This window comes from Cebidichthys violaceus, unplaced genomic scaffold, assembly GCF_023349555.1.
Source record: "Cebidichthys violaceus isolate CVI_PGR_0920_01 unplaced genomic scaffold, fCebVio1.0.p SCAF_14, whole genome shotgun sequence".
Classification (NCBI taxonomy): Eukaryota; Metazoa; Chordata; class Actinopteri; order Perciformes; family Stichaeidae; genus Cebidichthys; species Cebidichthys violaceus.
Window position 1 is genome coordinate 8,712,843 of NW_027176307.1, and position 25,803 is coordinate 8,738,645.

The following is a 25,803-nucleotide window of genomic DNA, read 5'->3' on the forward strand; positions in this document are numbered from 1 at the left end:
GTGTGTAAAACCTGGCACGTACTGGCTCATTTAATAAACGGAACACAATCCAGATAAATGCAAGACTACCGACATCAGCTGTGTAAAACTGGATATCTGTATTTGAGGCACACATGTGGCAAAAAAACATACAAAACATATACAATACCTGGCAAGGTGAAGTGGTAACTCGTAAAAAATCTTATGTGGGCGAAACCGCTGAAAAATATTTACATTCCTTCGAGGTTATACAATACATATAAAATTACATTCCCAAACTGGAAAGGAAAAATTGTGGGGGAAAAAAAACCAATGCATTAGGATCAAACCCTGATATGCTGATATTAAGTCATGTATTGCTTCCAATGTCAATTTAATGCAGCATGTGGCCCAATCTGCTGTATCATCTCTGCAGAAAATGTGCAATGTTCCTTTAAAAATCCATTCAACAATATCTACACAGTTGATATCATGCACACATTTTCTTCTGGAGTCATTTCAATTAGACTTCTAAAGGCAGGAAGTGTGTGTGTGTGTGTGTGTGTGTGTGTGTGTGTGTGTGTGTGTGTGTGTGTGTGTGTGTGTGTGTGTGTTCATGAAGGAGATGGGATTTGTAGCCTAGAGACAAAAGTTCAGCTTCATTATTTGTTATTGTAGCTTTACACAAAAATTCCACTGTAAGATAGAATGATAGGAACAGCTTCATAACTTTAGCTTCTTGATCCTCCACCAACGTTAGATGGGCCTTATTAGGACAAGGGGAGAAAAAAAAGAAAAAAGAAATCCCCATTCTTCCCCCCGGCCATCCTCCTCCTCCCCTCGTGTTTTCTGGGCATAGCTAATGTCCTAAAATGGTCTTATTGTTTTGCTGTAGTGTGATTTATAAAATGCTGCGGTTTCTGTCTTGAACTGTCAGTGACTTCATTTGTGCATTTCCCTCTAAAGAACGGTGGTTTGGACAGTGTCCCTTACATCACTCTAAGACAACTGGCATTCAGCGTCATGTTTCTGGGAATTTGCCTGTGGTCAAAACGAAACTGTGAGCTTGAAGAAAAGAAACTAGTTAGAAACAGTACAAAAAATAGTGTGCAATAACCTCTGCACATTTGAAAACAAAAGACCCCCACATCTTTTATCTTTTATCATCAAAGCAAATGTCCTTTCCTTAACACAAGACAGACCTGAGGGCTATCTCCGTGTCATCTGTAAAGAATTCAAGTTTGTAGAACAGCATGAAATATGGAATTATAAGACAACCCTGCAGTGGCTTTTTTGTTTCTGAAGACAACATGTCATAGAATAAAAACACATTAGCGCAAATTCTTTTCCTTAAAGCTGTGAAACACACAAAAAATGATTGTGGTTAGAAAGGACTTTTTTTGTCCTTCCTTTTTAGCACAGAAAGTAAAATTTGACTTTCTTTGTCCTTGCTGAATGAATCCAGTCCAGTTATTTTAGTCTCTGTTCCAGCCAGTGGCTCTGTCTCTCACAGTCCAGCAGACAGATTGAGACTGGTTACATCAACCTCGCGTCCGATCAGGTGGTCTCGTACAGCAGCATGCCGCTGAAGATGGTCAGCGGTTCCGAAGAGAAGGCCAGTTTGCCGGTGACGAGGTCGATACAGACCGTGTCCCCGGCTTCCATGGGCAGGATGATGTTAAAGACGGCCACAGCTCCGGGGATGTGCTTGGCCTCCGCCATGGGCTTCTCCAGGCCTTCGGGCTGGTACCCAGCCGAGTCCACTCTGGCCACGCCAGTGTTGGACTTGGACAACACCGCCTCGATCTTCATGTTCTTATGGCCCGTCAGGATGCCGCTGAAGAAGTATTTCCCACTCACTGGAGCTGTGAAATAGCCTGGAGGATGGAAGCCGGTGACATGGTGGACTTAATGCTGTGTATGAACTCAAATTCCCTTATTTCATCAAAATTCTTGGATCGCTGTTTGCTAAGTAACTTTAATTAAACAAAACCTGTTGGATGGCATTAAAAAGACAACACACACCACTATTTTAAAAGGTCGGGTCATCCTACAAACACAGCCTGCAGATGGAGCCATGCAGATAACTTTGGTTTGATTTGCCCATGATTTGAGATATCGCTTGATTTCTGCCACCATTTCAATGCGACAGAGGGGAGTCTGGTGGGGCAGAAATGAGTCCTAAAACCAGGAAATGAGTCAGCATTTTTGCACTTCCGGTGTTCCCTTCTTTCAAAGTCAATGAGTTTTTTGAATGTGTTTTTGTTTAGATGCTTGAAATAAAAGTCTGTGGTTAACGCAAGCTGAAGAGATTTTAACGTTTTGTTCTGTAAATATCCATGTGGTGAATTTAGAAGCTTTCACTTGTGCTAAACAAAAGGCGCTTGCTAACAAGTAGCTAAATGAGACTATAAACTTCATCACGCCAACTAGTCCGTCTTCACACCCTCCATGTGTTTAGTCACACTCATGTGGCCGTGGTGTAGTTCCTTTATAGCTTGACGTTAGCTTTTTACTTCTGCCGATTGTATCCACGCTTAAAAAATCATAAAAGTTATGTTCATTTGTGAAGATTATCTTGTTGAACAAAACGTAAGTATTTCTGCAATAATCCAACATCTAATGGAAAAGTCCCATTAGGTTTTTGTTGAGAGAACCAGTGTGATGCTAACTTAGCGGTTGGCCAACAAAAATACGTCATCCTTGCACTTCACCACTGAATTTAGGTGCTGGCAGTAGATATCAGAGGGATATTGAAAGACCTGAGCAAAAAAACAAACAAAAAAAACATCTAAATGGCTATGATGTTTTGGGATTTGGGTTATTTGACCCGTTAAATTCACATTAAAAAAACTACTTTTCCTGGAGGTGATCTTATAAAAAGAGAGCTCTGATCTCAGAGGGCAGCTGTTCACAATTCCAGCCGACCTGAAGCTCACCTGTTTTGGGATTGTAGACCCTATTTTCGTTGACGAAGACCTCGTTGAACACAATGGTTCCTGCGCTTCTCATCGGGCGGGTCAGTGCGGCGGAGAAAGAAAGGCGAGGCACGTGGGCATCGGACCCTGCAGGACCTGATGCCCAAGGGGGAGACAGAGAGGAGGAGTTAGTACGAAAGGAAAGATCTAACAGTAACGAGTGCTTTCATTGCTGTTTAGTAAGAACAACTCATACCCTGTTCGCCTCTTAGACCTGAGGAGTAAGATGAAAGACAAAAAAAGAGTTAATCATCCAACAAAGTCGTTCTTGCTGTTTATTTTGTATTATCAGAATGTATCGTACAACTTTAGAGCTTGTAAATCAGTAACTGTTAACTCGGAGACTAAGCTTGTTGTCTTTACCTGGGGGTCCAGCTAGTCCCTGCTTGCCCTCTCTGCCCTGGGGTCCGACCCTCCCTTGGGGTCCTACAGGACCCTGGGTTCCACGCTCGCCTCTCTCTCCACGGGGGCCCGGTAGACCAGATGGACCTGGGGGAGGAGAACATCTCATGAAACATCACAGCTGGGGAAAAAATACCCTCCTGAAAGAAAATGCTCTCCAACAAAAATAGTTTCTTTTCTTTTAAAAATATGCACAGTAGGCCAAGAAAGCTAAGACATTTAACCCGGCGTTCCTTTCACCCCCATGTTTACTAAAACTCCTCTTTCAGACAGATTGCAGACTTTAAAGGCTCTTTAAGTGAACACTTCTCGCCTGGATTCTTTCTCTGGTCCATTTGTCCCTCACCCTGACCTTGCCTCCCTTTCTGTCTCTTCCCGTGCCCCCGCGACTCACCCATGAAGTCCTGCTCTATGAAACTGTGGAACTCCTCCACCAGGTCCACCACCGATGAGTTTAGTCTGTGTATGTCGGAGTGGACATTTTCCAGCTGGACGTTCTGGATGTCGTCGATGAGATCTCCGTGAGACGTCACCGTGACATTGAGTCCATTAACGCAGTTCCACAGCCCGGACACGTGTCGGTTCAGGCCCTCCCTGATCCTCTCCAGGCCATCTGAAAAGGAATCCAGGCGTCCGCACACTCCCTCCAGCTTGGAGAGTCTTCTCTCCAGGCCATCGCTGGACCGCCGGCACTCCCCAACCTCCGTCACATAGTTGCTCCTCATTATTTGGATCTCTTTGCCCACGTTGTCGAACTGAATCTTGGAGTCGTCGACGTGATCCGTCAGCTCCTTCTGCAAGATGTCCACCTTGTAGAGAGTGGGGGATGCTTGTTAAAGTGAATGAGTTTCTTTTGACAAAGTTCTACTAAAAATATACATTTCTCAGTCTTTGCTGACATTTATTTTTCTACGGTATCTTATACACACAAAAATATGTAAGCATATTATCCGAGCTTGTCTGTCAAGAATGTTTCCCTACTATGATAATATTATGTGAAAACACTGTTTCCAAGATAACCACGAGGCCTGTTTGATTGACATAGTGTTGTTTTCAAAGTCCATAAAGAAAAGCTCTGTTTCACTATGAACATTTTATGAACAACACAACACAGATCATCATCACAATTACCATCATTATGATCATAATAGTAGCTTGATCTTTCTTGTTTCATTCTGAGGGGCTAGTTCTATTGTATGTATTAGAACGTACTAGTACAGTGCTTCTCAACCTGGGGCTCGGGACCCCCAATGGGGTTGCAAGATACATCTGAGGGGTCATGAGATATTCAACAAGGAACAAGGTGGGAAACCATGTTGTGTTACACAGTTTACAATTATTTTCACTAAATCTTAGCTTTTTTAGCCACATTAGCAGCGTGGCTCAAGACATAGCGGCTTTTAGTTGAGGGATCGAGTGTGATACACTTCCTGGGTTGGCCTTCAAAAATACGTCATCCCTAATGCTCTCTATACCCGCTTAACATCAGTATGTTAGCATTGTCATGTTAGCGTTCTGATGCTGATGTTAGTTCAAAGTACCGCTCTGCCAGGCCCCCATGAAGCATGCTGGGCTTTGAAACAAATTTGACATTTGGCCAAAAGGTGGAATTTCAATTTCCAGACTGAGTCCAGATTGATCAGTGATGCCATTGGACCCAAACAGACTTTTGTTTCCCCACAGACTTATATTGGGAAAAAGACATCTGTAACTCAGTGAATATATCTTTTTGAAGTAAATCAGCTTGCCAGTACAAAAACATGTATAGCCCTCATTTAAATCATTAGGTCCTTAGATTGTAAAATACACTAATGGGCGAATCCAGAGTTATTTTCCTTCCTCCGTTCATATGAATGAGCCTGAGAATAAGTGGCTGGGAGGCAAGCCGCTAGCATGGCTGTAGTCTCTTAGTCTTGTTATTGTAAAATACTAAACACGTTTACCTCTTCAGCTAGGCAGTCGTTACCATTGACAATACTGATGTCATGTCTTCGGTATTTTTCCTGGAAGATTTGGGGGTTTTAGACACTTGAGGAGAGTTTATATTCTACGGTCAAAAGGCTGATTCTATTCAATATTTTTCCCACCAGCATTTAATTCCTGGCAGCATAGAGAAGGCTTTGTAACAGTATACCTATATCCATGAAACAATAACACTGAAGCTCCGTAGTCTGAACCAAGACGGAAAACTTTATTACTCCGTTTAACCTTTACAAAGGCCGCACAGACCAAATCCACTTCTTCCGTTCTTACCCTTCACAATAAAAGCTCTAGAAATATAAAATTTGCAGGCGAGTATTTCACATTTTGGCGTGTGTACAGGCAGTGGCAGTCACATCACCCTCATCATCACCACATCATCTTACCTCAGAGATGATGTTGTCCTTGGTGTTGCTCAGATCGGTCAGCGTGTTTCCATGTGTCTGCACAGTCCTCACCAGGCCCTTCAGGGTGTCATTGATGGAGCTAAATGTGACCATGACCCCGGCCAGCTGTCCTTGGATGGACTTCAGATCCCCCCCTAATCTACCGCTATGGACGCCGTGACCGTCCAGCCGTTTCTTCAGATCGTTCATGTCGACCTTACACTGTCCCGTGCACTCCTCCACTTCCTCTCTGAGTCGCCCGACCTCCTCCTGAAGGTTGGAGCACACCTGAGAGCAGGCCGACTCTCCCGAGTCCACCTTTCTCCGCAGATCTGTCAGTTCTGCCTGGCACTTGCCGAGGCTGGTCCTGGTGGAGTTGGCGAGCAAGCGCAGGTCCTCCTCCACGCTGCCGCAAATGGAACAGTCCTCCAGATCACGGCCCAACGTTTCGACCTCTGTGACGATCCGGTTGAAATGCTCGCCGCTCTCTCCCGTCACAGCTATTATCTTTTTGACGTCGTCCGTTAGGTTGATGACTCTGTCGATCAGCGAGTCCCCTGACACGGACAGGTCATTTAGCCTGGTGTTAAACTTCTGGATGTCCTCTTGGTTGGCCACGACTCTCCACTCTAAGGTTTTCACAGTGTCATCAGTCTTGCGGCCTTTCCCGTTAGGCCCACAGGTTTCATTGCACATGTTCGTGGTGGACGTTAGCTTTCTGTCCAGGAAGGCCGTGATGTTCTCCAGGTGACTTAAACGGCGGCTGTGGTCCCTGACCGTATCTCCGAGGACGGCCACGTCCAGCTCCAGCTTGCCGATCTTGAAGCCGTGGTCGTCGAGCCGGCTGAGGACCATGATGCGCAGCTGCGTGACATCCCTCTGGACGTTGTCCTTCACATTGTTCCCTGTGTTGGTGCACCTCTGCTCCGTCTTCCTCACGGTGCTATTCACCCTCTTCTCCAGTTCCCTCAGCCTGCCGTTCAACCTGTCCTCCGTCACTCGTCCCTTCCCGCCTCCCGTCCCTGCCAGCTCCTTGTCCAGCCGGCCTTTAACAACGTCGCACTTGTTGGCCGTGGAGGTGACTCGGACCTCCAGAGTGGACAGCCTCTTCTCCAGCTCGGTGACGGTGTTGCAGCAGGCCTGGGAGCGCTGGGTTTCACTGCGGGAGATGTCCAGGCTCTGCCTCAGGTGCTGGTCCATGGAGCTGATCAGCTTCTCTAGACCCTGGATGCGCTCCCTGTCCTCTTGCTGCTGGCGCCTCAGGTCCTCCACGCCAGCCTGAAGGGAACAGGGATAATGAAGACTGGAATTAATTTGCTGGTTCTATAGTTTGTACTGATTATGTATTGAGGTGTTTGTGTCTGTGTCCCAAGTTGTTTGATTTGAAAGCAAATAGTATCTAATGCCCCCTTCCTGAGCATCAAATGGAGTAAAGTGCACACCTACAGTCTGTTCCAACAACTGGAGGACATTTTAATCTGAACTGTGAGGTTGATTGGCTTTTTCAATTTCGATGAATAAAAAAACAACAATACTGTGTTGATGAAGCTTGCAAAATCACATCTTAAAACTTATCTTTTCAAAAAACGTCTTTTATTTAATTTTAGCAGTGTCTTATTTTTATTTTTTTTCCTGCTGTCATTGGCTTAAAGTCCTGAAATATTTCAATATTGGTTCAACCATGTAAAGTAATTTGTAACTTTGTTTTTAAAAGAGCTTTATGAATAATGTTTATTATTATTATCATTATTATTATTATTATTATTATATATTATTATGCATAGCACTTGTATAACACACATAGATAGATCACTGACTGCCAGCTCCAAAGAAAAGGCAAGGCATTACATTTCAAAAACTCAATGTGCTTTACATTTAAAAGCAAAGTAAAAGAAGAAAGAGGCATAAAAAACATAATTAGTTAATTCATTAATTAAAAGAAAAACTACATTTTAAAAAAGACCTTAGTTTGAGGTTACTGACTTTTAATTCTCGTTTTAAAAGAGCTCAGTTTGTTTTTGCTCCTGATCCTTGTCAATACCCCAAATAAATATTATTTCTATTAAATTCTTCCCTACACAATACAGCTGAGCAGTGCATAACGGAGGTGACAGTAAACCTACAGTGAAAACAAAAGCACGTAGAATGAGGCAAAATAAAAACTTAATTTAGACACGTGATGATTGTTTTATGTTAAATCCTAATCCTTATACTCTTTCAAACTGCTGGAAAATAGTTTTTTGGCCTCGTTGCAATTTACCTTATCTTTCCTTTCACTGCAGTATTGTTTTATTTTTTGTTAATGCAGTGGATTATGTGCGAATGCAATTTTCTTGTTTTACTGCCTGGATGTGGCTAATATTTTTTTATGGCTTCAGGCAGCAGAAATCCCTCACAGAAGGCCACGGGGAGCGAAGCAGAAACATTGTACATCTACACAAACTACAAGTAGAAATCCCACAGGGTGGCTGAAACAAAGCGGTAATGTGTTTCTTTTACATAGTGAGATTCACCTGGCATGAAGAGCAGGAAAGAGACACCCTTCTCTCTAGCTCCGTCAGGATCTCCTCCTTCAGGGTGGTGAGCTGGTTTCCCCCTGCTCCTCCTCCTGCGCCTCCTCTTCCTCCATCTCCTCCTCCTCCTCCTCTGGCCACTCCGTCCAGCTCGTTGCCTCCTCCGTTCACCAGGTGGTTGTTGATGTTGAGCAGAGTCTGGTCATGGACCTGAGCAAGCAAAATGTCCACGTAAAGTTAAAAAAAAAAAAAGTCTACCCTTTGCATTGGAATTCTAACCATAAAGATACAGTTTTACCTGTGTCTGGTTGTAGAGATGGTCCAGCTTGGTCTGGATGCTGTTGATGGTTTCCTTCATGTGTGGCTGAGCTGAATCAGCAGGGACAATAGCCCCGTTCAGACCAGGCCTACACAGAAGAAGAAGAAGAAGAAGAAGAAGAAGAAGAAGAAGAAGAAGAGTTGAGATTCCCTCAGGTTTTGGTCATAAAAAGAGGTATAACTTATAGCATCAAAGAGAAGGATGCAAGAATAATTGCTTCATCTGAATGGAGCATCCTAACTCTAATCTCTGTATTTATGTTCATAAACAAGCGCTTTCTCACTAAACTGAACTGCTGAAATAAAATAAAAAACAGCATTTTAATGCAGATGTCGATGCAGCAGGTGAATATACTCCATGGAATAACACAAACATGTGATGTGCTGAAAACAGCGCTCACGTACAGCCGCTGGTTGATGCCGTGGATGGTGGTCTGCATGTTGTGGAGGTCTTTGGCCAGACCTCGGATCGTTTCCTCCAGCTGTCTGATCTTCTCCCCATCACCTGGAGATGAAGAATGACCAATGTCAATACGAAAGAGGAAATGTGGAGTTTGACTCGAAGGTTATATGTTTACAAAGTATGGAACCTTTAATATGTACGGACAGAGTTGTTACAGGCCCTGAAAACCCATGATTGCTGCTTATTTAGTCATGAATATTTAATGTTTTAGAGAAAAGCTTATGGCATGTTTGCAGGGGCTTTAAGGGAAGTCAGCATATTAAATGTTATGTTTCATATAACTGTCTCTAGATCTGCTTAAAGTTGTCATTTTGCTCTCACATATTGACTTGAAAAGTAAGACACATTCATTCATTCATGCTTTAGACATGCTCTGCACATGTTGAGCATGTTATCGTTTCCACAAAATGAGTCACTGTGACGTCATTGAACGTCATTTTAAGTAGATGTGATTCTCACCGTCTCTGCCCTCTCCTCTCTGCCCGTCGCCCGCGTTGAAGCCCGTCTGCGTGACGCGGGGTCGCCCTCCACCGGCCTGGGTGACGCCAGTTCCCTTCGGCCCATCGTGGCAGTCTTCCCCGGAGTAACCGTGGCAACACTTCCACTCCATTTCCGTCACCATCTTGTAAGCCACCTTATACCTCGGCCTCCTGTATGTCCGGTAGCTGTGGACAAAAATGGAAATAGACTTTCATTTGTTCTGGTTTGACAAGAGATTTAAAACTAATGATGGACTTGCTGGTGTGACGGTTGGTCGGCCCACCGCTTTTGTCCAGATTGAAATATCTCTGCTACTATTGGCTTGATCACCATGAAACTTTATACAGACATGTATGGTCCCGAGGGGTGAATCCTAATAAATGCAGTGATCCTTTGACTTTTTATTAGGGCTGCCCCCTCTGGGTCGATTAGTCGACTAATCGGTTGTTTTGGTCGACTAAGATTTCTTTAGTTGATTAGTAGCTTTTTAGGATTTACATTTTCATGCTGAATGAAATTGGCAGGTCTCAGGTAAACACGATATTTAAAGTGATGCTTTTGTGTGATTCTTTGTGGAGGAACTCATTTTTACAAATCTGTTGATTAAATCAACTGATCAATTTGTCTACAAAATCGTGAGTCGACTCAGAATTTCTTTGATTTCATCAGGTCAAAATTCTTATGTACATTGGTCTATGACCCAATTCCTGCAAAACATACCCAACATTCCCTCCTGTTCTTTGTGTTAAACTAAGACGGGGAGCATGGTGGACCTTATACACCATCAGCATGTTAGCATTATCATTGGTTAGCATTTAGCTCAGAGCATCCCTGTGCCTAAGTGCGGCCTCACAGAGCTGCTAGCATGACTGTGACTCCTAGTCCGATGATTTGTGTCTTCAAACTCCAGAGATATTTGGGACTTGAGCATAGCTGACTCGTGTTAGAATGCAACATTGAAACTTAAAATCTGTAGCATGATCACAATAACCCAGTCAAGGACCCGTAGCAGTCCCTTAACACTGCATTGGATACCACCGCAGTACACTGCTGATGTTAACATGCACTGAGTCATCGGCTGTCTAGGAAATAGCTCCAACTCGTCTACTGATGATGGATGGGATTAAGAGCTCTTTGTAAACTACAGAATGTTATTTCTTCCCATTCTCCAAAACTGCATTTAGCCACTACTAAATCTTAATCTGCCGCTCAGAGACATCTGAAAAAATTGAATATTTTACTTGGATTGCTTCATCATTAATGTGTCCTTTAGCCCTGCGACTGAAGAGACTCCCTGTTAGAGTAACAATGCAATAAATAGACCAGAATTGGCTGGAAGTCTCACTAAAGATTTACGGCAGCGTCTCGCATTAACAAGCCCCAACTCACTCTCCTTCATGCCAACCCACAAACATCACTCTAGGTATCGCAGGGGCCTTTTTCTGCACCACAGTAAAGACTTCATCTTCCAGCTCCTCGCTCTGGGAGCGTGAGAAAAAGGGATACTGTCAGAGGAAAACAAAACAAAAACAGGGGCAGGAGGAGGAGTTGGAGAAGGAGTAAGGAAGGAGGAGACTCATAAAGAGAAAGACGGAGAAGAAGAGGTTGTTTTTACAGGGTGGGAGACCAGACTGCGGTGCCTGGAACCCCTGTCAGCCTCATTCTTAGCATAGCCCAGGTTTAGGGCCGAGGCCCCTGCGGCAGACACGGGGGATCAGGTAGTCGGACCGGAGTCAGCCGACAGGGTGAGAAACATCAGGAGCGCTTGATTCTGTTGTCCTGCGAGGACATTTGTGAAAAAAAAAATCATTCCATCCATCACATCTTTAGTAAATGTGCTCTGATATTTGTAATATTGGATGTCCCCCGGGTCAGGAGCAGAGCAGAGTGGATTCAGTATCCACAGACAGGAAACGGGGAAAAGACGGATCGGATAGAGGGCACAATCTTCTGCGGAGCCGAGGAGAGGAAGTTGGAAGAGCAGGATAGAATACAGATTAGATTCCAGCGACAGAGAGGAGGATTCAGAGAAGATGCGAATGGAAAGAGGGGATGGATACTCACGCGACTCGAGGACATTGGCCCCAGGTGCAGCGCTGATAGTCTGGTTTGATATACGTCTCCACCCCGTCCTCCATCACACAGCTCACGGTGCGTGTCACCACATAAGCGCACCAGTTCCTGAGAAAGCACAGGCACAAGGAAATGACTTGCAGTGAGTTTAGAGTCGGGCGTTGATGCAAACTTAGCAGCCATCTTACACTCTGTATACACTCTTTGTCTCCAGGCAAGAACAGATGAAAGATTGGCACAAAAAAAATAACAATCAAAAATCTGGACACTTTGAATTTACAGATCAATATCTCAAACCCCATGAACTGATTATTTTTTCTGTGCAACATTCATGAGAAATTGTCCGCTGTTGAAAATGCCAGATCGGTTCAGGATAACTGCATGATTTCAACAATGGCTGCCATTGTATGCCTCCCCAACTCCACACCATCCAACCCACACAAAGACACACACACACACACACACACACTGCATATCCATGTGAAAAACTACCATTGGTTGTATTTATTCCTCGCTGGAAGACTAAGACATGGAGCTAAAAAGTGGCTGTGTAGATCATTACAATGAATCATTTTTATTAGTTAATATATATAACTTATGGTTGAACACTTGAGGTTAAACCGGCTTTCATGCAGGAGGTTTAACTCTTAAGGCCTTTACACACTGGGGGCATGGCGAATGAATTACATTAATAATGCGGAATACTCTCTTGCTAATATTTCACTTTAAAACTATTCACACAATGAGAATTTGATAGAGTTGTAACACAAAAAAGTCACAATAAAAGCTTTGAATAGATTTATGCTGGCAGAGGACCGACTACCTGGATCCTGTTGACCCAGAGCAGCGCCTGACATATATTTCTAGGGCTTTTATTGTGAAAGGTAAGAACAGAAGGCGTGGATTTGATCTGTGCTGCCTTTGTCAAGGTTGAAAAGAGTAATAAAGTTTGAGGTCATGGTTCAGACTACAGACAGGCAACAACCTCCGCATTTGGCTTCACTCAGAAGTATAGAAGTCTATGAGAAAATGACTCTACTTCTCTCTTGATTTATTACCTCAGTAAACATTGTAAACATGAGTTTATGGTCTCAATCTCTAGTTTCAAGTCTTCTTCAATACATCATGATGTTCATTTAGTAAATTATGGTCCATTTAGAGTCAAACTGACCATAAAGCAGGGGATGCTTTAGGGCGGCGCTTACTGTGATTGACAGGTCGCTCTGCTGCTACCAGAGACGTATACGGCGTCTCTACGTCACTCCTCCACATTCCGAATATGCTAACTTCTGTTTATAGGTTGCAAAAAAACAACATGGCCGTATTCCAAGATGGCGACGGCGAAATCACCAAACACGAGGCTTCATACCAGCAGGCCACAAACCAATGTCTGACGTCATGATGACTACGTCCACTAGAGTTTATGACTACAGACCCTCTGTGTTGTTGAACATTATAGTGTTTGTTTTGCAAGTGTACATTCCACACAACCTGATTGGTTGATGCCTATATTCGCCTTGCATAATAATATGACGTTGCTTTTTCATAATGTTTGCATTCTGAGTAAAAGTACTAATTTAACAGTTTGATAAAAAAAATATATTATCGTGCAAATTAATTGCATTACAAAAAAAAAAGTGCAAAAGGGCTTTTCTCTATTTCAGATTTAACCCTGGATTCACTGATTTTGCGTCCACATAGGTTGATAAAGTGAACTCACAGAAACACGGAGCAGCATGAGCTTCATTAGGAGTCGTGTTTCCGACCACTTGGCGAATGTAAGTGGAATATTCATTCCCAGTTCAGTACTTTTTCCCTCTTCATCCAACTCCTGAGGGAAATATCTAGTTTACAGCTGCTAAATGCTCCACCAAATGTCCTCCAGCTCAAAGGGACAGAATTAGAAGAGACACACACTCCCCCGTCTACATGTAACTCAATTTGTCCTCATCCCTCTGACCTCCCTTCACCCTCAGATATCTCTCTTGATAACAACTGCAGATAGCTTTAAGACACAGACGTCCTTCAGACGCTTTCCATCATCATTTTTGTATTACCCAGAATCCCCATCCCTGATGGTTATTATGGCCAATTAGTGTCAGTCAGATTCGTCGGAGCAGAGCTATGAAGGATTTTACGGATAAAAGTGGGAACGTACAAGGAGTTCCTTCATGCTGGAGAGTCAATCAGCAGCTTTCCTCACTTTGTCTGTCCTCGTGTCTGTCTTTCTGTCTACATGTCTCCCTCTGTGTAACTCATTTTATTCTTATTTTTTAGGCTCCCTGTCTGTGTGCACCCTTTTCTCACCATCTCACTCTTTTTCTCACTCTTGCCGTCTCTTCCCACTCGCCCCTCTCCACCTGCGTCCTTCCCTGTCCCTCCCTGTCCCTCTCTGTTTCTCATATCCTTTCTCACCCTTTCAACTTGTTTTTTTCTCCCCCTGTGTGTGACTACACCTCTCCTCTGTTCCAGTAAGACTCGATCCTCCCCTTCATTCCAGAGCCTGTCTGACTGACAGAGAGAGTTTATCATGTTTTGGTCCTCCCCTGCACCTTGTGACCTCTTGTTCCTGTTGCTACCGTACGTGGGAAAGTGGACAGGACTAATTACCTCACTCTACTGTTAGAGGTTGTTTTCTTTTTCTTAAACGTTTTTCTCAGGAGGGTTGGTTGACCTGAATTAAATATATATACTTAAAAAACATTTTTTTTCACTTTCCTCTTCGGGTGTTTCGGCAAACAAATAGTTTTACAGTATTTGCTAATGTCTCAGGGATTTCTGCCACCACCCAAATACAATAAAGGTGATAACAGCAATGAATAATTATACCTGACAATGTCACTGTCAATAAAAAATGTCGGATTGACATTGTTTAAGGAAATACAAAAATCTTTTATGTAAACATATTTTTTGTTGTTGAAGAAATATATATAAATAATATATATAATTACTACTTTAAAGTATTATATTATATATATATATATATTGTTTTGCTAACAATTCTGTTTGAAAAAAAGGATCTTAATAATCTTTTGTCTACATATTGACAATCAGACATTAAATATCTAAATATCCTTATCGGTATCAGCCTTAAAAGTCCAGTATTGTTGGGACTATACTCAATATATCTGGAGCTAAGGAAGAAAATGAGTAAGATTTCTTCTTAGAAATAATGTAAAGGTCAAGTGTAGTTTCTTTGTACAGCCCACTACTACGCACAATGTGGGATTTAAAAATCATCATCATAGTCATATGGTTTGCATGACCCTAAATATATAAAATATAATTCATTCTATACCACGCCATGTCTGATTACAGTTACACAGTAGCCATATAGCATTGCAGGCCAGTAGTGTGTGTGTGAGACGGCTGCGCTTAGTTTCTGCTTCAGGAAAACGAAGACGAAACAGCTCGTGCAGAAACTTTTCACTGTAAGTTTTGCTGATTGTGCATATTCACAGTATGCCATGTTGCCTTGAGCTGATTCAAAGTGAAATCTGGTACGTCGTTTGGCTGGAATCAACAAGTGTCCTGTGAGATGTGTGGTTCCTCACAGCGATTCACATGGCCTCCTCCAGCCACAGATTTGCATTTAATGCTTCTATCAGAGCTTGAAGCTCTGGTGACTCTGCCGACGCAGCGATTCTTGTTGGGTTACGCCGTGTGAGGGTTTGCTGAGTTATCTGAGGTCTGTTATACTGCACTGTGTATGTTGGACTGGAAGTCTCTGAGAAACGTGAGTCCATCATCTCCATCAGGGGTTGGACCGACAACGGAGGGATACACAACATGTACAAAAAAAAAGAAAAGGGGACAGAGGCGATGAATCAGAACAGCTCCTGCGTCGTCTCCGTCTCTGTGCTTCAGCGGGCCCGTCCTGCCAATCTGTCATCCTGACGCACTGACTCCAGGGTCACAGATAAAGCGTGGAGTTGGCAGCGTTTCCTCGCTGACGGAGAACAGGCACCGCGTTCTATGTAAATAAACTCAACCATTTTTTCACCACTGAGCAGACACAGATGTGGACACATGCACAAAAAAACCACACAGCTCCTCCCGACTCCGCAGCGTCCATAAACACTCGCACTTACTGTACATACCCCCCCACACACACCCCACCGATGGCTCTCTTTCCATCTTTCCATCATCCAGCTTCTCCCTCCGATACATAAGAGGAGCCTTTATATTTGTGGGAGGATGACTAATGTGTTAGCGCAGCGCTGGGAGAGTGTGTGGCTGTGCTTCTAGGCGTATGCCCTTCACAAAAATAAAAAAAGAGAACAGTGGATTTCTTCATGTGTTTCAAGTGACACCTTGAACACAACATTTCAGCTCCAAACCACTGGCTACTCCTTCTCTCTCTCCTTCTCTCCTTCTCTCCCTCCTTCTCTCCTTCTCTCCTTCTCTCCTTCTCTCTCTCCTTCTCTCCCTCTCTCTCTAGCCAGCATCGACTCAAGCATTCCGAGCAGTAATCCTATAAAGTCCCATTAATCCAGATGAAAGTCCACTCACTAACTAGACTTGGCATCTTTTCCATAAGCGTAAAAAACAATTACAAGCGCGCACACACACACACACACACACACACACACACACCATTTAACAGACAAACACACCACACGTTGACGAGAGACTTACGCAGCCAGACAAGGTCACTAAGACATGCATATACATAGACTCAAACATGGCTAACCTGCTTATTTCTCCACACAACAATGATAGCATACGGCCTAACATGGTGTTTAATGGTTGACAGTGGGGGTGCGTGGTCTTCCATTCAATGAGCAGCTAATCTCCATGTTTCCTTCACTATATCAGCACCACAGGAAAAACACTGCACACAAACAGCCCAGTTCCCCCACGTATCAGCAAATGTTTACAACCACAATATGAATTTGTAGAATGTTTATCAGGCCAGCAGCAGATAAAGACGGAAATGTCAAACTAGAGTACAATGCTTTCTGTTAAACGTTCGAGAGACCTCGATGACTCATGCTGTGCAGCCAGACGTTGTTAAAAGCTACACAACGTTATTTCAACGTGGAGAGTTTTGGTGTAACACGAGGCAAACTGTGTGCTGCTCCTTCTCAGACTTAACCAGACGTGGCAAACCGACCAACCGGTTAGTCCTCATCCTTAATGCCGTCTGTCTCGTGAAACCAAATGTTGTTGACCACCATGTTTCACTTTCACATTTGGGAAGACTTCAAAGTTGAGGTCTAACTGATTGGTTTGGCGAATCCACATCTGGTTAACTCCAGTGCAGTCATCAGTGTAACAGAGTTTAACCATCAGCAGTCTGCATGGCGACGCCATGTGCACGTGCATACTCTGGCTAATGCATGTGATACAAATGAAACCATATTAACATTCCTATTTAGTGCTATCTAACTATTAAGCAAGGAATCTCTGTCTGCCTGTCTGTGTGTCTGTGTGTATCTGTCTGTGTGTCTATGTGTATGTGTCTGTGTGTCTATGTGTGTCTGTGTGTCTATGTGTGTATGTGTGTCTGTGTGTATCTGTCTGTGTGTCTATGTGTATGTGTCTGTGTGTCTATGTGTGTCTGTGTGTCTATGTGTGTATGTGTGTCTGTGTGTCTATGTGTGTATGTGTCTGTGTGTCTGTGTGTCTATGTGTCTGTGTGTCTGTGTGTCTGTGTGTCTGTGTGTCTGTGTGTCTATGTGTGTATATGTCTGTGTGTCTATGTGTGTATGTGTCTATGTGTCTGTGTGTCTGTGTGTCTGTGTGTCTATGTGTCTATGTGTCTGTGTGTCTATGTGTCTGTGTGTCTGTGTGTCTGTGTGTCTATGTGTGTATATGTCTGTGTGTCTATGTGTGTATGTGTCTATGTGTCTGTGTGTCTGTGTGTCTGTGTGTCTATGTGTCTATGTGTCTGTGTGTCTATGTGTCTGTGTGTCTGTGTGTCTGTGTGTCTGTGTGTCTATATGTCTATGTGTGTATATGTCTGTGTGTCTATGTGTGTATGTGTCTATGTGTCTGTGTGTCTGTGTGTCTGTGTGTCTATGTGTCTGTGTGTCTGTGTGTCTGTGTGTCTATGTGTCTATATGTCTATGTGTGTACATGTCTGTGTGTCTATGTGTCTGTGTGTCTATGTGTCTATGTGTCTGTGTGTCTGTGTGTCTATATGTCTATGTGTGTATATGTCTGTGTGTCTATGTGTCTGTGTGTCTGTGTGTCTATGTGTCTGTGTGTCTGTGTGTCTATGTGTCTGTGTGTCTGTGTGTCTATGTGTCTGTGTGTCTGTGTGTCTGTGTGTCTGTGTGTCTATATGTCTATGTGTGTATATGTCTGTGTGTCTATGTGTCTGTGTGTCTGTGTGTCTATGTGTCTGTGTGTCTGTGTGTCTATGTGTCTGTGTGTCTGTGTGTCTATGTGTCTGTGTGTCTGTGTGTCTGTGTGTCTATGTGTCTATGTGTCTATGTGTCTGTGTGTCTATGTGTCTATGTGTCTATGTGTCTGTGTGTCTATCTGTCTGTGTGTCTGTGTGTCTATGTGTGTATGTGTCTGTGTGTCTGTGTGTCTATGTGTGTATGTGTCTGTGTGTCTGTGTGTCTATGTGTGTCTGTGTCTGTGTGTCTGTGTGTCTGTGTGTCTGTGTATATGTGTGTCTATGTGTCTGTGTGTATGTGTGTCTGTGTCTGTGTGTCTGTGTGTCTGTGTATATGTGTGTCTATGTGTCTGTGTGTATGTGTGTCTATGTGTGTATGTGTCTGTGTGTCTATGTGTGTATGTGTCTATGTGTCTATGTGTCTATATGTCTATGTGTCTGTGTGTCTGTGTGTCTGTGTGTCTATGTGTGTATGTGTCTGTGTGTCTATATGTCTATGTGTCTGTGTGTCTATGTGTCTGTGTGTCTATGTGTGTCTGTCTGTCTGTCTGTCTGTGTGTATCTGTCTCTCCTTCGCACATCTCGACACCAGTTCATCCGATCTGCTTCACACTTGGTAGGTGTATAGATGGGGACACAAATACCTGCACTGTTGAACTTGGTGCAATTTGGACACGTGTCACTTTCAATATTAATGATCTTTGAAAAATCAATTGCATAGCTCTTTAGGAACCAGCGGAGGGCCTCATTGACTGCACTTCACTTTTGCTGCTTGATGCTGGACATATTGACGTTACAACCAAACTCGTCTTCACTTCCCTGGAGTCAATGAGCAATGAGCACTTCTAGGGGCCAAGCAATCGGTTCCCTCCGAATATGCACTGCACTCAACACTCAACATTGTAAACATGAGTTTATGGTCTCAATCTCTAGTTTCAAGTCTTCTTCAATACAGCATGATGTTCATTTAGTAAATTATGGTCCATTTAGAGTCAAATAGACCATAAAGCAGAGTATGCTTTAGGGCGGGGCTACCTTGTGATTGACAGGTTGCTACCAGAGCCGTATAGAGGGTCTCTATGTCACTCATTCTCAGTCCAAATATGGTCACTTCTATTCACTGGTTGCAAAAGGTCATGATGGCAACGGCCAAACGTCAAACTCTAGGCTTTAAAACCGCAGTCCACAAACCAATGGATGACTTCACAGTGACTCTGTCCACTTCTTATATACAGTCCATGCTTTACACCTGTTGATTTTTGGCCACTTAGGAGCAGTGCAAACTAGCTGTTAACACAACATAAACATATTATTACCTTACAAATTGACATGGCAGTAGCTACTTTACGCAGATACGGAGCACCATTTTCATTCGTTTGGAGATATGTTTGGGTCTGCCTGGCTAATGCCAGTCCAATAATCACTCTCCTTTTTGCTCTCCACCATCACCTGAGGAATATATCTGTTTCATTAGCAGCTGAAAGCTCCACTGTGTGAACTTTGATCCGTCTCATATTTGGTGCTGCTGGACAGGGACTGCACAGAGGGTTTTTTAGAGCTTTTCTGCCAATGCGTCTGGAAGCAACACAGATGAGAGAACTGAGAGTGAACCAACCAGGCAATTAAATGTAAATAACGGGGGAAATTGATTTAATGCAGACACTGAGCTCTTGCTCTATTGTTGATTGAGGAGAAGGGGAAAATGATATTGTTGATCATAGTTAACTATCGCTAATAGTATAATAATAATAATATATAATTATATATATATTATTATATAATAATAATAAATAGACGGATACGCAAACAAACACGGGAAACAAGCCTAAACACACACGTAAAGCGCATGTAAATTACCACTGTTAATTATCACAAACACACTTTGTCCTCCTACAGACACACATTAACACTTTCATTACTTCTCTGCCCAGCAGCGGCAGCGAAACTTCTATTGCACACGTTTTATTTGTATTTATTGAGCTGTAACTCAGCGTGAGAGGGACTCCTGCACCTGTCTGAGCATCTCTTTATTTCCCAGTAAATTTCCCTGCCTCAATAAAACAGCAGACAGACACTTCACAGCCAGGGCAGGAAGATGTCTGACATATCAGCACACGCAGGTTGAATTTATTCACCCTCCTCTCCAGAGGAGCATTGTGGGTAAAAACTGGAACAATCATTAACAAAAGTGACAGGGAGAGTAAGTGGGAGGAAGAAGGAATGAAAGAAAGGGGTAAAAAAAAAAAGGGGGGGGGGGGGGGTTACTACTCAAACAAAGAAAGCACTTGGCGGCGCCTATTGTTGAGGGATCTTTCATTTAGCTTCAAGGGAAGGCTTTCGACAGCGACCTGAATGAGTGGATGGAAAGGGGGCGTGCCTCTGCGTTTGAACCGTGCGGCCCAAAAGGTCAAGCAGCCCCTCCAGCGTCCTTGTAAAGGTATACCCCTGTACAGCACGGACCGCCGGCAGACGACCACGCGCACACTAGGGTGCACTCACTCACGCTCGAGCGATCGCACACCGACGGACACACACAAAGGCAAACACACACACATTCCTGTGGTCTCACACACGCACCGTTTTGTTCCCCTTTTGGACTGGTTCCAGCATCTGGGGACAGCGTGACTGTGTAAACTTCTCTCTGATTGTTTAGCCTGGCAGTCACAAAGATATACTGAGAATGTCCACGATACTGACGTTTGCGTTAGCGTTATTGCTCAGATACGTCTGTCGCCTGTCCTTTTCGGAGGGCCGCAGATTTTCTTTGTGGCTCGCTTGAGTTTTAACCATTTATGGAGGCATGAGCATTTTGAGACACACGTCTCCTCAAAGGCCATAAAGCTACACTTGCCAAAAGTAGCACAGGCTATTTATGCAGGTAGAACTTTAGTTTGACTGCTCTGACATATAAAACAGTGAGTTCAGTATGAAAATGTCTGCTTCCATTTACTCTGTATGTTGAGACAGATTTACAGGTTCAGTCGTTCTGGTGCGGTTTGAATGGGGAGAGTGTTGGGAAGGGATCCAAATCTCTACAGCATTATGTAAGTTTATCTAAACAAGGTAAACAAGGCTTTCTTAAATGAAATGTATGCTAGGAACTATGGTAATTAACTCACAACGGCTGTGACTGGAAAGGATCCCATTTCTCACGTACACATTACCATATATAATGAGATTTGTTTACTGCACTAATTAGCAGAAAATCCTCACAGATGAAGTGAGTTTGGATGTTTTCTGAGGTCTGTCAAGACGAGGAGAATCCCATCTCAGTCCATTCGCCTGGCGACTTAATGCTGCATTTTGGTGTTCTATCACAACTGTAGTGACTAGGCCTTTTCACCATATTACAATGCATTCTGGGAAATATATATATATAATGCTCTCTAAGCATTTATATGCTAAGAAACTTCTGCTGCTCTGGAGTCACTGGGGTCGATTTGCGTGCTCCAGAGGCAATTATTAAAAGAAGCTTACTGAAAATGATTCTCTCTGCGCCCAGGTTGCCTTTTAATTATTTAGATTCTCTACAACCATTAGAGTACATAACTTACAGATGTTAAATGTCTTCCAGAAGTTTTTTATACTCCTCCTACATTTCACCAGCGACAGAAGAGGCATGAACTATTTCTATGCCATCACAACAGTGACATGAAGCTACAAACTGACGTCCGACACTTGTCTCTGTGTTTTTTTCAGCGCTTGAATGACGCGGTGAAGTGTCGACCAATCACATGTTCTTGGTCCACCCTGTTCCGTTCCATTCAAATAATGCAGTGAGTCAGCCCCCGTGATATTTAACGATATAGCTACATCAGAGAACACTTCAATGCTTGGCCGTTGTCTTGCTTTTGTTGTTGTGTGTGTAAACACAGTAATAATTGCCATTGGTGTATGTAAGTAGACAGGCAAATATCATTAGCAAAAATAGATTAGAGTAGAAGAGATATGAGTTCGGCTTCATTTCCCTGGTGTACTGTCAGAGGACAGTATTGCATTTGTTTGATTCTCAAATATTGGTGCCAAAAGTCAGCATTAGAAAGGAGCCATTGTTATCTAACTCTGAAGGACTGAAGCTTGATGTTTACGATTGATGAATAAGAAAAAAATAATCTATTTTTGACATTCTCCTCAAGATCAGCGTCCTTTATCTGGAGCAGTAATATGTATGAATGTCCTGATGGATGAGTGACAGAACGTGTGGTATTTACAACATATGCCCAAAAACATGTGGACGGCAAAACATATAATGCAAACGCCTGAACTTTGCAGTCGTATGTTGTGTTAACAATTAACTTTTATGAAATGAAAACACACTGTCAAAGGGTTAAAGTTGTATGACAAAAACACGGGCAACACCCAGACCGGACAATGTCATGGTATCACAGTAAGCCCTGCCCTAAAGCATATCCTGCTTTATGGTCTGTTTGACTCTAAATGGACCATAATTTACTAAATGAACATCATGCTGTATTGAAGAAGACTTGGAACTAGAGATTGAGACCATAAACTCATGTTTACAATGTTTACTGAGGTAATAAATCAAGAGAGAAGTAGAGTCATTTTCTCATAGACTTCTATACAACCAGAGGAGTCGCCCCCTGGTGGACACTAGATAAAATGCAGCTTTAAGACACTTAACGCAGGAATCCTACGCTTTCTTTGATTTTACATGGCTTGCATTGTTTTTTAATGTGTTGTTTCTCTCTGCTTATTTATATTTTATTTAAACTTATTTATACTTAACAGCCGGTCACTTAAAGGCCTGTCTGGCACTGACTTGGAGATACTATCACCACAAAGGTGTTGGATGAGGTTGCGTTCAGGGCTCTGTGCAGGTCGGTCAAATTATTCAACACCAAACTAGGAGATACCCTTTCTGTTTGGCTCTGGCTTTGTGCACGGGGACATTGTCACACTGAGACAGGAAAAGGCCTTGCCCAAACTGGCACCACAAACTTGAAAGGACACTAGTAATTGAGATTATGCTATAGCATAAAGGATTCATTCATGGAACTAAGCCCCGGCCCAAATCATGAAAACCTGAACTTGGCTTGGCATGCAGTGTTATTGGCCATTCTCGGGCTAATGGCCCCAGAACAAAGTGTTTGTCTCTTTGGCTCTCCTGATTTTCCTGCCACAATCCACAAAGCAGAAGGCCATAAAAACAGGCTATTTTAAGTGTGCCCATTTGTCTGTCTTTGTGGAGCACCCTGATGCTAACGTAAGGAAATAAGTGGAGAATAAGTATGATTAATGTATCTGCTTCTTGCTACCCTCCAGTGGCGATGTTCTCCAAACCGTACGTGAGCCTAAACAGATCAGCAGTCCACCTACACTCAGACCCGTCCCTCTTCCTCCGTCGCTTTCTGGAGCCGGCGGGATGACGTGTTAGCTCTGAAATTTTTTGGCAGGAGATGTGTCGGACGGCCCGGGGGTCCTCGTCCTGAAGCCCCGCATGAGACCCCTCGCTGGATGCCTTCAGTTCATCCGACAGCCTTTATCGCATATGGAGTACTTCGCACATCTGTCAAAACAGATCAATGGAGTTCAAATGGGTGTCAGAAGGGCAAACCGCATTGCCACGGGCCAGCGCATTCTCCCCCCCCCCCCCCCCCCCCCCCCCCCCGACGCATCACTTTGTGTGTGTGTGTGGTTTGCATGTGTGTGTGTGTACGTCACAGGACAGCCATGCTGACTCCTTCGTAGCCGGCTGGGTTCAGAAAAGGGGGAAGGCCATTGAGGACCCGGCCCGATCTTCTCTTCTACTGTCAGTCTGTCTTATCTCCTGTCCTGTTGCTCCTCCCCTCCTTTTCTCACTCTTTCGTCCTCTCTTGTCACGCCTGCTCGGTTCTCTCTTTTCTTTTCTTCTACTCCTCTTGTTTGCTTCTCACTTATCTCACCCTCTGTCAATCCGATGCTTTATCTTTCCCCCCTCATAATCACCTACCTCCACCTCTTGACTTTTTGCCACTCATTTCACTTCGTCAATAAATCTTTTTCCCCTTTTTCTCACTATTTCTCTGTACCCCCTCTTTCTCCCACTCCCAGTAGCCAACAGCTCAACTTCATCATACACCAAAGAGGCCAACCATCCATGTCTCAGCAGTCAGGCCGCCCCAGCAGCAGCAGCAGCATGTGGAGAGAAACCTGATAGAAGCTACCATTGCAGCAGCTCAACTCCCAGTAGCCTGGCCTGGCTCTCATGCACACACACACACACACACACACACACACACACACACACACAGACGTTAAATACAAACACATGTAGGCAGACACGTACCACATGTGAGGGATGGACTTCATTCACTCCCTCACCATTTTATTCGTGCACACACACACACCTACGCTCTCAGTCAATCGGTGTAGCCGAAACCACCCCGCACAACAAACAAGTCGCACATCTGTCCGCAGAGGTGGTGGGGGGGGGGCGTCCACACACGGGGCCCTCAATGAGCTCAATGACATGCTAATAACGCACTATGGGGGCAGCAGCAGCATAAAAACAAACATGTGTCGGTCCACTGATGGTATTAACAGCTTTACGAGCAGAGACTCCAACAGCCATCACTGATTTACAAGCGACCATTAATCAAGCGTCTCTGAGATCTGAAGGACTTCCCCACTGTCCCCATAAAATAGGACAAGACGGCAGTCGGAATCGCTCAATTTGAAACTCCACAATTATACGCCGATCAGTCTTCTGGATTGACGACGTCCAGAGTCCAGTACCCCCCCCCCCCGTAGAGCCCATTCACCTTTCCTTGACTGAGACATCCTGTTTGCCAAACTGATGAGTTCCCCTCTAAGCGAGAAGCACTTGGGGCCCTGAAACAGTAAATATCTATAATCCCTATAAACCCTGTTCAGCTCTGCCCCCCCCCCCCCCCCCCCCCCCATAAGACATTTCCTCTGAAAATAAGAATTAACATCATGTGTGCTTCTGAAAGGGACAATATTTACACGCCATGGTCTCAGGAAGAGACTTTCATGAGGAAAATGACCCCAATGTTGAGAGTATTTTGCCCCAGTTTGCCCCATATGGGAGAGTCTTTCTTAAATGATCCTTTTTTTATTATTATTTGAGTGAGATCATGTTTTATTTATTTATTTTATTCAATGAATTATTTATTACAGTGAATCCCACATTAGGTTGGCAAACAAAGATTATTTTTGATGTTATATATAGTTTTTCGATTAATCAATTCATTGTTTTGATGAAGAATGTTCCAGAACCGAAGACCATTCAAATAGCCTGTTCTTACACTCACAGTCCAAAACACACATATTCCATTCATAATTGTATAAAATTAAATAAACAGCAAATCTCCACATTAATCAATCGGATTAATCGCTTGTGTTTCAGCCCTGAACTATTTCATATTTGGTTATGAGGGACCCTAAAGGACCCCTGAACGTCCCCGCACCTCACTACAGAACCAGTTCATCATAGGCTACATTTCAAAAACACGTTTTTTACACTGAATGTTTTAAACTGCAGCTCTTCTCTTTATTCCTGACGCAAACACAACCAACACATTCACACTCGTGTGACTCCGTTCACGTTGACCCTACCTGTGTCTGCTGGCCGCTCTCTGTCCCGTCTGAACACCGGACTCCGCATAACCGAGACCCCAACTAACCCGGGCCAACGAGAAGCAGGCGAGCAGGTAAAACCCCGTCTCCATCCTCCGCAAAAAAAGAACCGTCGTTTAGCTCCAAAAGTTTGTCCTGGAAAGGTGTCACGGTTACTGTCTGAGGTCTTCAGTGACGCGCCGTCGGTGAGTGAAGACGCAGAGCCATGACTTCACGGGATGAGTAGATCCAGTCAAGTGCATTTCAGTCGCTGAAGCGGTGAGTCTGACTGAGGAGCGGAGCAACAACAAGGAAAGTTTCCTGT

At 43.7% G+C, this 25,803-nt stretch overlaps 1 protein-coding gene across 3 annotated transcripts; it reads right to left on the bottom strand.

Moving 5' to 3' along the window:
* Positions 1 to 25,803, bottom strand: emilin1a (elastin microfibril interfacer 1a). Of its 3 annotated transcripts, XM_068708700.1 has the most exons (13): positions 25,479 to 25,528; positions 23,238 to 23,427; positions 11,543 to 11,659; positions 9,458 to 9,663; positions 8,941 to 9,040; positions 8,516 to 8,624; positions 8,218 to 8,427; positions 5,705 to 6,982; positions 3,733 to 4,147; positions 3,300 to 3,425; positions 3,133 to 3,150; positions 2,898 to 3,032; positions 1 to 1,835 (listed from the first exon to the last, which is right to left on the bottom strand). In XM_068708700.1, exons 3-13 carry the CDS (start codon positions 11,614 to 11,616, stop codon positions 1,516 to 1,518), a joined length of 2,991 nt encoding a protein of 996 aa, XP_068564801.1. In that variant the 5' UTR covers positions 11,617 to 11,659; positions 23,238 to 23,427; positions 25,479 to 25,528; the 3' UTR covers positions 1 to 1,515. The 3 variants fall into 3 exon arrangements, with proteins under 3 accessions (XP_068564801.1, XP_068564799.1, XP_068564800.1); XM_068708698.1 differs by lacking the exon at positions 23,238 to 23,427 and having other exon boundaries at positions 25,479 to 25,803; XM_068708699.1 differs by lacking the exon at positions 25,479 to 25,528 and having other exon boundaries at positions 23,238 to 23,487.